This window comes from Misgurnus anguillicaudatus, chromosome 10 (assembly GCF_027580225.2).
Source record: "Misgurnus anguillicaudatus chromosome 10, ASM2758022v2, whole genome shotgun sequence".
NCBI lineage: Eukaryota > Metazoa > Chordata > Actinopteri > Cypriniformes > Cobitidae > Misgurnus > Misgurnus anguillicaudatus.
This window is the reverse complement of record NC_073346.2, coordinates 40968278-40983657: the sequence shown is the minus strand read 5'-3', so window position 1 is coordinate 40983657 and position 15380 is coordinate 40968278. Positions and strand designations below refer to the sequence as shown.

General features: G+C 36.3%; 1 protein-coding gene across 3 annotated transcripts in view; it reads right to left on the bottom strand.

Annotated features, from left to right (window-relative positions):
* Window positions 1–15380, bottom strand: part of cdk14 (cyclin dependent kinase 14) — a 141001-nt gene that overhangs the window by 22146 nt on the left and 103475 nt on the right. For all 3 annotated transcript variants that reach the window (XM_055211573.2, XM_055211575.2, XM_055211574.2), the window contains 4 exons: window positions 9824–9887; window positions 7502–7550; window positions 3661–3800; window positions 2661–2806 (listed from right to left, as the gene is read on the bottom strand). In XM_055211573.2, the coding sequence (XP_055067548.1) occupies window positions 2691–2806; window positions 3661–3800; window positions 7502–7550; window positions 9824–9887 (369 nt within the window). In that variant the 3' untranslated portion in view covers window positions 2661–2690. The remainder of the gene's footprint in view (window positions 1–2660; window positions 2807–3660; window positions 3801–7501; window positions 7551–9823; window positions 9888–15380) is intronic.

Sequence of the window (15380 nt, the reverse complement as noted above, 5' to 3'; positions counted from 1 at the left end):
TCTGGTGCCTATTTTTAAGACATTTGACGTTAGGTGTGCGGCTATCAGAAATTAATGCATACCCACAGTACATTTCTCAGCCAATCAGAATACAGCATTCAACAGACCCGTGGTATAACTTGGAATAACATACCTTGGAATGTTGCTACTGGCCAATCCAAATCAAGCATTTTAGAGAGTAATAAAAAAATTTAAGTTGTATGATGTTGTTTAAATTAATATCACCAGCAAATCACAGCAAACATATTATGCATATTCAGCATATTTACTACATTTAATCAATACAATAGTTGTGTTTCCATATATTACACAATTTGAAAGAGCGAACTGAAAATACCCCCAATGAAAACATGAAAATTTTACATAAACTCCCATATATCACCAAAACGTTTTTACGGTCGGGTGAGGTAGTTTTTCAGGCAATTTGAAAAAGAAATATCGCAAAACTGCATTAAAGGAGACATTTCACAATACTTTTTTAAGATGTAAAATAAATCTTTGGTGTCCCCAGAGTATGTATGTGCAGTTTTAGCTCAAAATACCATACAGCTAATTTATTATAACATGTTAAAATTGCCACTTTGTAGGAGTGAGCAAAAATGTGCAGTTTTTGGGTGTGTCCTTTTAAATGCAAATGAGCTGATCTCTCAGTGTCACATATTTAAAAATAATAATTCAAAAGTCAAATTTAATTGTATACATATACAACAGACATGTTCCAACAAAAAAAGGCTCCCAACTTTTCTGCTTTACCTGTTAACTGACAGCAAATTGTGCAAAATATTGCATCGTTTCCAAGATGTTAAACAATATACATTGCTGAAAATAAATTTTAGTGACTAAGGTGAACACTGGCCCGATCGGGCAAGTGACAATACTTTTTACTGGCCCAAACGTCTCTCACGCTTGCCCCGGACCACTGGGCAGTAGAGCCCTGCACGGGCTTAAAACTCCAGCCCTAACCCGGCCCTGGCCCAAAGTGTTCAAGCCCTACCCGACCCCAGCCCGACAATGCCTGCAATTTTTTCAGCCCGAACCCGACCTGACCCGAGACCAATATCAATCACTTTTAAGCTCTCTCTGACGCGCGCGCTCTTTGATGCGCACTCTCTCTCTCTCTCGGACGCGCCTTCTCAAACATAATAAGAGGTGAAGTATAGCTTTAGCCTACAGAAATGCTTATTGCTTTAATGTAGGGAGTTATAATAGTTCATTGTTCACAGTTCATATTTATGATCTTATAGTCCATTTGAAAATATTCGTACGAACTGACTGTATTCTTCAGAAAAACACTAAATAACTTATCTTCCCTTACCTGTCGCTGTTCAGTGTGCAATTAATTAATAAAAATTAGTATGACGTTAATTTAAGTGTGCGAGGTCCGTGCACGTCCTCCGCTAGCAACACAGAAATAGCAAAAAGCGCAATCGGCTAAACGAGCATTAAATATTAATATGACGTTGATTTTTTGTTTTTATTAATTTATATTCACAAAACAAATTATATGAAATGAAATTCATTTTAAAGTAGCAAGAAAAACTTAAATTAAACTTGAAAATAATGTCTGACCCATTACAATTCTACCTTCAAATTGACCTTTACAACGCCTTATATGGCGTTTAAAATTACGGTCTATCTTTCGTAATAAGCTAACTAAATTTAAACAAAACATAAACAACATTACAACAATATTCAAACCCAACAATACTCAAACATAAATATAAAACAGACATTATCTATAAGGATACATAAAACAATCTGATATAGCGTTTATAATAGCTGGTTGGTAGATGTTTACTATTTTTGGCAAAACCTCCATTGCAAACCTCCATGTACCTGAATAAAATAATTTTTACTTTGAAAACAATGCGCTGTCACATTAACATGAGCTGTTCGTTTACATAAGACTCCGTCTACGTTCATTTACACTCAGCGCAACGTCTGAGTTATCAAACTAAAACAGGGTCTGCAGCGTTTGCGAACGAATCCGTTTATGAGGGTGGAAAACGGTGGTGTGTAAATGAAAGGCGTAAATGTAGCAAAAGTAACGTTTTAAAGGCTAAACGCATTAATGTAAACATAGCCTCAGATGCGCGCTGTCTCTGCTACACACGCAAACACACACACACACAATGAGGAGAGACACTAAAATAAGCCCGAGCCCGACTCGAGCCCAGTCTGTAAAAAAAAAAAAACGGCCCGAGCCCGGCCCAAATGGGCTTAGAATGTCGGGCCCCGACGGGCTTGCAGGGCTCTACTGGGCAGTCCTTTATGTTGAGCCCTGGTTTGTGATGCAGTAGATCTAATGCAGATGGGGTGTAGACGGGGTGCAGAGGTGACCCCCACCCCACCTTCCCCCACCCTCTCAGAGCAGCTGCCTGTAATTTGGCTGCTAATCCCTGCAGAAATGCAGTCACTGCGCCTCTCTAAGTCAAAGCCATTATGAGCTTCATTCAACCTGGTGAGATTCTCTCATCCACACCACAAATTAAATGCAAATAAAGCCTCTTTCTGTCCATAATGAAAATGACCCCTATTACCCTTCAGAAGCAGATTCACCACACAAAGTCTCCAGACACATTCAGAATGACTCAATATAATCATCTGATCTGTTGGTAAATCTGCAGTAAATGCTCATTTGAGTAGATTGGGTTCTGTACCTGGATGACGTCTGGTTGGACTCCTGCGGGTCAGTGCTTGCCGGCCGACGTGCTTTTGCCGTGACTGTTGGTCTTGCTGCACACCTGGGTGCTGTCTGCAGATTCTGGCTGCAACTTCACGGTCGGGACGGTGAAGATCAAAGACACTGCAGACAAACAAGAGCAGATACAACAGTGAGTTTTTATATATGACCACTTAAAATAAATCCAAATAGATATGAAAGAAATTTAAAGAAACTGGCCAATTCATCTGTGTCCTATTCACATCAAAATATACAAATATAAATGTGACAGCACCAGAAAGCAACATGAATTACAGATTTTTTTTAAATCCCTTTAAGCAACATTAACAGTGTTACACAGACACCTAATAAACATTAAAAAAACAATAAAGTCTTGCTACTCATTTAAGAAATGTCATAAAATCCTGCTTCCATTACAGGCTGGCAGACATTTTAATTACGAATTTCATATAAAACAACTGAATTAATTAATGCGTCTTCATTCTGCTTCAAAAGAGCTGCGACTGGAGAGCATCAAAGCCCCGCCCCCACCACAGAGTCCCGCCCCTCCCCTCCTGCCTACAGCAAACAACCTGCTGTGAGGTGATAAAGGGATTAATTCAACTCCACTTCTAATCTGTCTAATTAAAAAAACTCATTCTCATATTCAAATCACGAGCCAGACGCACATCTTTCACTAATGCATGCTTACTGTTGCATATAAATACATCAATTTTACTGCGAGCAAAGATGTACAAATAAATGCAGAATTAACAATACACAATTTCTCTCAACTCCAATAATAAAAAAAACACAGAGTTCAGACTTGTATATTTGCTTCACAGTGTTTTATTGTGTGTGTTACAGAAGATTAGTTTGACTGTCAGCATCCTCATTCTGAGAGATTAAAGGCAAACTGCACAGTATGAATCCTAAACATAAGTCCTAGTAATGTAGTATGGTAGTATGTGATAATGATTGTGGATGTGTATACTGACTGTCAGGCAGTTCCCAGAGTCGTGGAGGCAAATGGCTGAAGTATTCATGGTTAAGAGCTGCCTGGGCTGAGAGACGCTTCTTTGGGAAGCACTGGAGAAATCCGGACGCCAACTCTTCTGCATGATCTACATAACCCAACCTGCCAAACACAAACACACACACAACTGATTACAGTGCCAAGATCACCACAAACACGCAAACACACACAAACACACACGGCTCCAGCTCGATCTCGCTCTCTGTCAGCTTTACTCCAGCTGATGTGCGGCCTGGAGAAATGTTGTTGACTTTTTTACCCACAAACGTCGTCCATACTGCAAAACCAATGCAACACTTACACTGAAGATGCAATAAAGATCGCACACGAGCAGATGCTCGCGGGGACGTCCTGCTTTTTTATACAATTATATATTTCAGAATGAATCCTTGTGTTCACTGCAGTGTCTGACTCTCATTAAACAAATCAATTTTACAAACACTATAAATGATCTACATAATAAAACATCATTAGTGAATGTGATGTGTGTTACAGTCTATCTGCTCCACATAACAGCTGATTCTGCCCATTAATCCTCAAATAAATGTCCTGTGGATGGTTAAAGCCCCCCAAAATTAAACAGGTGTGCCTTTCAGAACAGAGTTTGCTGATAGTAACTTAATAATCCTCATTTGTTACCAGTAAGCATGCACATTAAGTATGCACTACCCGACAGTAAGTGTACACTACAGTTGTTTCTGACCTACAGCTGAATGAATATGTACTGAACTCCTGAACCATCACACTCGCTAATACTCATGAGAAACACTACTTCAAATAATAAAACAACACATGGAGCCTGTGGCTGATCATTAAACCTCCACAGCATCAACACATTAAAGATTAACACACGATGTTCCCTCACCAACACCACAAACACAACTATAAACTAACCACAACTGTGTGAAATTAGACAGAAACATCTCAGAGTTTGTGTTTGTGGAGTTTCTGTTTGCTCTTTCTTTGGTTGATCGACTAAAATCAAGCACTGCATTAACTGCACACAAACACTTTCTCCAGCTTTCACAGACAGGGATTAAAGGTGCCAAAGAATGCATTGTAATAATCTGTTAAATTGTTTTCTGATATCTACACAGAAGGTTTGTGGCTTTATTAATGATCCAGGGACAGTTTTACATGTCCATTTACAACCCTAGGATTTACCTTTAGAATGAAATGGTCTGTTATTACCTTATTTGAAAGGGTCATGAATAATAACGAGGAGCTCTGCTCTGATTGGCTGTTTCTCAGAGCAGCTCCTTCAGTAGCTCTTTGTGTGTGTAAACAGATCTTATGTTTTTGTAGCATTAACTAGCATACAGTATAGCATTACTAGCATATAACCTTAACTAGCATATTACATTACTAGCATATAACATTAACTAGCATATGAACTATCATATAGCATTAACTAGCATATAGCATTAACTAGCATATAGTGCTAACTCAGCAGTCACAAATTTGTTTTAAACATTGTAACAACATTGTATTTAATTTAATATGTAATTTAATGTTGTGGTGTTTATCTGGACTGTAACGTCACACACAGTTGGTGTTATGTTGAGATTGGTCTGTTTCTTATTATTCATTTACGCCTAGATAATACAGTTTTACATTCTACTGCACCTTTAAGGCTATCCTAGACTAAAACACATGTTTGAGCCATCTCAACTGAAAATAGCTTGCACCGACAGATCTGAAAATATTTCAGTGCCATTGATTTTTCAAATGTTTTCTAAGACAACAACTCCGTAGTGGTCAGCAAACTCGGTGTAACAACTCAAAGGAATGAAAAATACTAACTGAAATGTCTTAATTATTATTATTTTTCCTCATAGACAGCAATTTGATTAAATAAAAAATGAATGGCGGAAATGTGAGAAAAAGGGTTTCGGGTCTCCATTTGGGTTTTACGATTTGCTGCAAAAGAAAAATTAGTAAAGATTTTAATATGAACTCATATCTTTCTCATTAAATTTATCCACAGATAGATTTTGTATCTATTTTTGTATCTATTTCTCCAAAAGTTCATACTCAATTGATATCAAAATGTCCTGTCTCAATGGCAAAACATCTTCTGAATATTTTGCATTGAATAAAAACTGATGTGTTTGAATGAGTGAGGTAAAGCTCCGGTAAAGTCAGAGTAAAACAGAGCTCAGCGTTCCTCTCTGCCATTGCTGTCAACACGGCTGCTGGATGGTTTTCAGATCAATATCTACTGCAGGATTCACGCATTGCTGCTTCACACCTGGAGTGGAAAAAGCATTCCAGCTCCAATCAGAGACTCATTTCATGTTATTCCTGAGCCGACCGCAGTCCTAACTCGGTGTGGAAGTTTTATACCTCCACATTTTTATTTTTGTTATAGAGAAACATTGGCAGGGAGTGTGTAGCACAGATGAAATAAAGCTTCACTCATTCAACTCACTGCATGTCTTCTTACATAACCGAGTAACCAACGTCAAGACCGACAGGACAACAGACCAGGAGATAAAACTATAAGTTTAGATTGAGACAGTCATGAGATCTCATTCATCATCAGTCTGAATGTGTCTACTGCACACCTGTCTGTCTGATCTCTGTTCACATATCAGATGTTGAGGGACAAACTATCCACAGTTATTTTTACATTACTGTACAACAGCTATCAAAACAACTAACTAGAGTTTTTATTATTAAAGCCATGTAGGAACAAATTAAAACACTTTGTGACTGTACTTGCTTAACTTTGTTAATGTAACTTGCTAAAACAGAGGATTATTTTTCACCAACATCAATCCTATACCGTAGCACATTGAAATGAGACACATAGGGCTCTATTTTAACAATCTAAGCACAAGGTCTAAAGTGCATGGTGCAAGTGCACGTGTCTGAATCCACTTTTGCAAGTTTAATGACGGGAAAAATGGTTTGTGCACCTGGCACACAGTCTAAAAGAGGCTTGTTCCTATTCTTGTAATGAGTAATGGGTGTGTTTTGTGCGTAACATGCAATAAACCAATGAGTCTCATCTCTCATCCCCTTTAAAAGCCATTTACCGATTCACTGTTTACATGGCGGAGATTATAAGAGGAAGAAGACCACCAGTTTAAGATTGATGTTAAAATTGCGATGTGTTTTATTTCTTGAAATGGTTATTTGTGCAATTAAGGCTTTGGTTCTCTTTAAAAGTCATTATTTCAGTCATGGAGTATGAAGTAAAATAAGCTGATAAAGTATGATGCATGATCAAAAAGGTTTTTAGAATAATAATTCAAAAAAAGGTTTGCATAAGTAAAAATAGTTTGTATTTGAAACAAACAGGAGATAAAGAATTTATAAATGCGTGGAGAGCCATTTAAGCACTCAGACAGCGCAAGTAAGTGTTTTGAAAAATATGACTATTGTTCTCATCTCATCATATCCAAAAGGTACAAAGTCGTCATATACAGTACAATAAATCCGTGGGGTAGCATTTAAAAAAAATGCAATATAATCACTTTTTAAAATATCAGCTTATCTGGCTAGGTAACGTCGGTCTTTACACCCAAGAGACTTAATAATAATCTTTTACATTTTAATCCTCAAATTTTTTATATTTAAAAGTGTTTGTGTGCTGCTGCGCTTCCATGTGTGCGTGTGAAACTAAGTGTATGCGCGTTTGTCATTCCTTTTATAGGCGCATATTCTTAGCTCTTTAAATGACAAAAGAAAAGAGATCATCATCATCATCATCATCATCATCTCTCTCTCTCTCTCTCTCTCTCTCTCTCTCTCTCTCTCTGTCTCTCTCTCTAATAATAATATATTTGATCACTTACTTATTCCAGGCTTGCCTCAGTTTTTTAGGGCTGTACACAGTAAAACGATCTGTAAACATAAATATATCCACGTAATCAGACATCAAACTTAATAAACAAGTAAATACACAAAAATGAGACATGTATTTAATCTGACACAGAAAACACAGGAATGTGCTATACTATAAATATGAGACATAAAACAATAAACATTGTGATTCAAACAGTAGTATGGCAGCCAACTGCAGCCATCATCTTTAAAAAAGCAGTTTTAATAAAAAATATATTACTCCTAACTTTTAAAAAGTTTGTACAATATACTGTATATGTATACTACAGTAAACAGTGCAGCAATAATGTGTGTAGTTTGGATGTTATTCAGAACAAACGCTCTGTGAATTATTTAGTTTTGCCTCAGGTGGACTGAATCAATACACATCAACACACAACAAAAACAGATCATGTTTTCAATCAATGGGTCTTATATAAAATATAACACATTTATAACTTGCAATTAAACAATTGAAACCATCAGAATATTGTAAGCATGATTTATTTGAGTGTTTTTACAGCTCTTATATTCTGTAATATGGCCTCATACAGTATAACCTGCTATAAAAAAGTTTCTGTATTATTTCATTTATTGTTCAAGTGCAGTACACACTGCCATCTACTGTTCTCATATTGAACTACATCTCATCACTCATGATTTATAATTAAAGACACTCCTAAATTAAACCTATACAATTTGGTTAATAAGACATTATATAACCAGACATTAATGCTTATTGATCAGTACAAACCAGTTTTAATGTAAATTTAATATATTCAAATAATGACTTTAATCACTGATATTACAGAAGATATCTGAAGTTTATCTCTAAACTCATGAGGATAAATATTTCATGTAAAAATACTGTAATGAAAATAACACCCATAATAAACGTATAAATAGCACAGACCAATAAAGTGAATTTGAAGGAAGTAGATGATCATATGTAATGTTCAGAGGAAGAGCAATGTGTGAGATTAATTCTGAACTCTCACGAGCTTCTCATTTCGTCTCATCTTGTTCACACATGTGTGACGCGTCTGTGCATGAACACTTTTAGAGATACGGTGTGATCCAAACAGAATAAATCCACCTTTAAAAGTCACTTCAGAATAGGAACAATCATGGCCACCATATTTAAGTCATTCCAAACCAAACGGCCCTTTAAAAGATGGATTTCAAATGATACAACTGATTGACACTTTGATTCTTCTGTGTGATGATGGTGCCTCATTAATGGGAAGATGTGCATTACAGTGTTGTTGTCCCTTAAACCCTTCATCCCTTCAAAGCGCTCACTCTTTAGGGTTAAACCCTTTGAGGAAATTAGGGCATAGTGATGAGCACTTCTAAATGAAACATAGCTGTCGTTGATGATGTCATCACTCAGTAGAGGGCAGTATACACTCACACACTACATGCTACATACTGCACTGCATTTGAACACAAACACGTCCCCTAAATGTTCTGGGATGGCTCCTTTCACACAGAGATTATCGAATGCATGCGTTTGATTTTTGGTGCATTCACACTGCCAATGATTTTCTGGAATCTGTGCATTGACACACACGCATGCTCCTGAACTTGGTAAGTTTTTTCCACAGCTAATTATCTGTGACTTCTCTCTCGACAAACAACACGCGTGCATTTTAATTTATGATAAATCATAAGGAGTGTGTTAAGGTTGAGCTCTTTAAAACTGGATTTTTAAATGCATATTAACAATCACAATGAGAAATGTCTGCAAACTAGACTGAAATAAAAATCAGGGAGCTCGTATCAGCGCTGACGCTGAGATCATTCACCAGCATACTAGAACAGACCGTTACGCGTTCCTTTAATTTGATCATAAACGTATCAAAAAATGCACGCTGTGATTTCTTGAGAGAAATCACGGATAATTATTTAGAAGCTGTGGAAAAAACCTACCAAGTGTAGGACTTGTCACGTGTCTATACGGGATCTTTACGGTATGTGTGGGAATGCATGCGCAGATTCCAGAAAATCATTAGCAGTGTGAATGAACCAAATAACAAACGATCCCGGACAAATCCCAGACACATTTTCCGTGTATTTTCGTAATCTCTGTGTGAAAAGGGCTTCTGGATGCCAAGTGCATCAGCAGGCCGTCATCCACTATGATCTGAGACATAATGAGCTCTCAGTGGTCTCCTGCTGCTCTCACGTCACGCCGGCGGGCTGATGGGTTACGATACGCCCAAACAGACAGCTCATGTTCTCAAGGGTGATTCTGCATGTCACATTCACAGTCAGATGAGCAGAAAGTTTACCTGGTTTGAAGTGTGGGAGCATATGAACACCTGGCCACGTGTCCTCTGAGGGAGTTCCCAAAACCTGCACAACACCACAGAGACACAAACACAGTTCAATCACAAGAGCTTTCACTGAAGTGACCTTCAGCTTCAGACAAAAACAGATTATACTGCAAACATGAACACATGAAAACAACATTTATCTTCTCTAACATGACATTATTCACAATTTATAAACATTATTCAACATTAACACAATAGTTAAATCCAATACATCACACGTGCGTATGATATTATGAATTACAAAACAATACGTAATGTAAACTCTTGCATTTGGAAGCATTGTTTGACACATTTCAAGTTGGCACAACATTTAAAGATGAACAAAAGAACTGCATATAGAAACCCAGACTGACAGCACATCTGCTGAAGAAACATCACAGGACATTTACTGCACTCCAGTACTCGAAGACGATGAAGATTTACAATGCAATATGTTTGTGATTGTGTGTGAGAGGAGTGTTGATGAAGGACAGGAGGTATTTAAAGTTTGAAGCAGTGGACTGTGAGTCTGTGCTTTTATATAACAGTGAGTCTAACCGCTGAGATGAGCACAGAAACTCATCTTAAAGTCCTAAATGTGAGACAAGTCTGTTCATTTCTATTCTTTAGATGACTCAAAGCACTCCTTAGTGTATGTATGAGACTACACCAGGTTAAAGATGAATAAAAGTAACTGATACTTGAGGAATCCCATATGGAAAAAAATAAAATTTAATTTTAAATATATATTTAAAATATCCAAAAATATATGCACTGAAATATATTAAGAAATATGTTTACAAAAATATATTTTTCACCAATGTATTTTTTGGCAATTTTTTGTGTATTTTGAAATATATTTTACAAATAAATATATTTTAAAGGATTTAAATTGACGTCGCATTGTAAGAAAAACTTTGTTACAAACCTGTAAACATAACAGGTTTAAAAGATTAAAATTCTATATATTTTCAACTGCAAAAAAATATAATAATAATAATATAATATTTTATACAAGGTTTTGTATTTTGGCCAGGAAATATATATATTTGCCTTATGGATTGTAAAATTATAAATAGAATTAAATTATGTATTTGTTGCCCCTGAAATACATTTTGAAATATATGTTAATATATGAAGGGTAAAACTAAATATATTTTCAAATTCAAAACAAGGGGTGCGACGGATCACAAAACTCACGGTTCGGATCACATTATGGTTTTTGAGGCACGGATCGGATAATTTTTCAGATCAGCAAAAAAAAGATGGGAAAAATGTAATAACAAATCAAGAAATTACAAACATTTATAGACCGTTTCAGCAGTAACAACATAAACAGGCGGCTGTCGCGGTCTGCACGTAACATCCGGTAAACTCCGCTAAGAATAAATAACAACAAAGTTCTTTAAACATAGTTTATTTATATAACAAGCAAAAAACAGCACATAGATTACCTAGGAAACCAAAACCTTTGTTATTTTCAACGAGGCATTTGTTCAAGAGATCAGTTTAGCAACTAGTCAGACCATTAAAAAAACGAAACCGGAAGTAAGGTTCGGAACCATGTATCACGTGCGTCCGATGAAACCGTCTATAAAAAAGAACAAAGTTGCACTTAAAGTAAGGGCTAAATTACCAACAGGGTACAGAAATCAGATCAATTAAATAATAACACTGTATTTATTGTATTAATTAACTCATTCACCGCCATTGACGAGTTATCTCGTCATTTATGAGTTCATATTTAACTAATAAGTATGCCTTTCTGGACGAATTTCAAAGTGAAAGTGTAATACCGCAAAACGAATTTATCAAAAACGGAAGTTAAAAAAATATAACGTTTTATTTTAACTCTCTTTATGTTTGATAGTCATTCTGAGTCTGATCTCTAACATAAATTTCTTTACAAAAACGCAATTTTTTAATCTTTTTGCTCAAAATGTTGTATTTTTAAAGAGAAATATCCATATTTCAGTGGTTAAATTAAGTAGAAAAAGTAAATATATAATGAAACGTTTTTTCCCCATTTTGTTTGTTTGTTTGTTTGTTTGTTTATTGCTTGTTTGAAAGCAGAGGGTGTGTTCTTTAATTTGATATAATTTGTATGTTTATATATTTATAGAAAATAATTTTTCCTGCAAGGAATTTTGTGAAAATTTTGTTAAAAATCACGAAAATGCAGGTGGGCAACTTTTCTCAAAAAGGCTGGCGGTGAATGAGTTAAATGTAATTTTTATTTTTTAAAGCTTTAGAAGTGATTTTCTCTTTGTCTTGGATTGACTGATTAACATTAATGACACAGATTTAAGTAGGTTTATTGAGGTTACTGTGTCTTTAAGAGAAGCACAAACTGTTTTTTGACTCTAATCTATACATACACTTAAGACATAAACAAATGTTTTTATTTTTAAAAAGAATACTGTGGAAATGATTTTGTTTGTATGTGCCCTGTCAAGAACAGAAAGATTTTATGTTCGCTTGATCTTTGAAATGCGTCTCTCCGTGTGTGCAGTATTGAGTGCCCTTAAATGCGCGCACACACAGACAGACAGAGGGCGAATTACAAACGGCACAGCATAAATGCTCCACATAAAAATTTTACGTTGTTTTTCATTGCTCTATTCGTCAAATATATTTTAATACACTACAGTTTGACATACAGTGACGCAACTCTCGCTATAGTTTACACATCAAGAGTTCTGAATCTGCTGATCTTTAAAGGATGATCACGTCTGACTGGAGCTAGACTCAAAACATTCAACCACACGTGCGTTTGTGCGTAAAGTAAACTGCTCACTTTAGTGCCTTTTTGCATTTAAATTGTTTAAAATCACTTGAATGTTAACATTAGCAAACCTTTGAAACACGTGCAAATTTTAATTTAAAATGACGTATTAATACACGAATCACATGCAAGCCGAACCCTGTGTCGTGATGCGATCTGTTGCAGCACTATTCAAAACTATATTTAATTAAGGCTTTCTTTCTACAAAATGTATTTAGCATTTATTAAAACATAACATAACTTTTTTTTTTTTTGCCGTATGGGTAACCACTCAAGCATTCACATCTGATTCTTTAAAGCAGTATACACAAACTGGGTCCTGGAGGGCCGGTGTCCTGAAGAGTTTAGCTTCAACTTGCCTCAGTACAGCTGCCTTAAAGTTTCTTGTGCTTAGTAAAACCTTAATTACCTGCTTCATGTGTGTTTGATTAAGGTTAAAGGTAAACTCTGCAGGACAGCGGCCCTCCAGGACCCAGTTTGAGTACCCCTCTGCTTTAAAGATGAAACCTCCAGTAGAGGGCAGTAGTGATCTGTATGAGGTTTGTGTCATGTAACTCGTCTCATAGAAGTTTTATATATGAAGGATTATAATAAAATAATACCAAGCTTAATCTTGATAAAAGTTAATTGATTTAGGAGGAAATTAATTCTGCCTGTGCTGTTTCAGAATCTTGAGTAATAATTTAATCTGCATAGAATCAAAAACAAATTAATAATATTTAAATACATTAAATGTCAACAACAAAACACACACACAACTGACTGAATAATACATCATTCTCTCTCTCCTGCACACCCACAAACACACACAGATAAATTGCTATATGTGGTCACAGTCACGCACCAATAATTATGTTTTATATTTTGACTTTAAGCATTTAGGCACAAAAACACACTGCAAAAATTCTCAATTTCAAACTCACAGTATACAGTCGAATCAAAACATGAATCACAAACCATAAAGATCATGTGCAGCTTATATTATTTATATTATAAAAGATAAAATCAACTATAATTTTATATAAAAAACCTGTAATATTCATGTCAACCAAAATCAGAAACAAAGCTATTAGAAAATGGCTGTTTTCATTTACATGAACTTCTGTGATCAGAAATCTGCAGTAGTTTGAAGCCTCATAAGACCTCCAGAATCTCTATTCTCTCTCTCTCTCTCTCTCTCTCTCTCTCTCTCTCTCTCTCTCTCTCTCTCTCTCTCTCGGGCCCTTTAAAACAACCTCCACTCAGGAGCAAAAGCAATCTAGAGTGAAATTTGTCTTTTATATTGAACCCACATTGGGGGTAAAGGTTGAGCCCTGTACATCAAACATCAGGCACATGAGAGCGAGTGACCTTCATCCGTCCACAGGAAAGACACTTTTAAACCCACTGAAAAAGGACATGTTCACTATACACCTGTCAGTCCTTACAGAACTGTTTGGGGCTCAAGTTCAAGCTAACATTACAGATATCAAGATAAAAACCCATGACGCAAGTTATACACTCACTTAAAGGATTATTAGGAACACCTGTTCAATTTCTCATTAATGCAATGGTGTAAACACTTTATGCCCTTAGTGCCAATTGGTCATCGTTTAAATGCCACGGCCTACCTGAGCATTGTTTCTGACCATGTCCATCCCTTTATGACCACCATGTACTCATCCTCTGATGGCTACTTCCAGCAGGATAATGCGCCATGTCACAAAGCTTGAATCACTTCAAATTGGTTTCTTGAACATGATAATGAGTTCACTGTACTAAAATGGCCCCCACAGTCACCAGATCTCAATCCAATAGAGCATCTTTGGGATGTGGTGGAACTGGAGCTTCGTGCCCTGGATGTGCATCCCACAAATCTCCATCAACTGCAAGATGCTATCCTATCAATATGGGCCAACATTTCTATAGAATGCTTTCAGCACCTTGTTGAATCAATGCCACGTAGAATTAAGACAGTTCTGAAGGCGAAAGGGGGTCAAACACAGTATTAGTGTGGTGTTCCTAATAATCCTTTAGGTGAGTGCATGTTATCCTGTCACTTTAAAGAGATTTTTTCCCATGCAGTGTTAAAACCTCGGTGTGTTTGTGCTGTATGGTTTTACTGCAGTTTTGCTGTTTGTTGTAATCATATATAAATATTAAAATAAAAAGGTTTTACTTATTGCAATAACTCAAGTGAAAGGTAAAATGTTTTAATCTTGCATTACTGCATTCAGCCCCAACACTGACTAGCAGATACAGGGAATAATGTTATGTTTATCCTCACACACCATCAGCTTAATGGTCTATTAAAATCTTAATGGTCTGAAAAATAAGCCTAATTTGGTCTTAATAGTGAAATATGATGTAAATATTCTGCTGAATATGATGATGATGATGAATATGTTTTCTGATCTCACTATATTGTGCTGGTGTTTACGATGGTTTAATGGGTTGATTGGTGGTCTGGTTATTGTACAGTCGAGCAAACTCTGTCTGAAAAGGTCAGAACACGAACACACATACGTTCGTTCGTGTGTGTGTGTGTGTGTGTGTGTTTGTGTGTGTACCTGGTAATTATCACACACACACACACACACACACAATTGGTCCCCACAACGTGATAATTACCAGGTACACACACACACACACACACACACACACACACACACACACACACACGAACACACATACGCACACATACGCACGAACACACACACACACACACTAACACACACACACTAACACACACACACACACACACACACA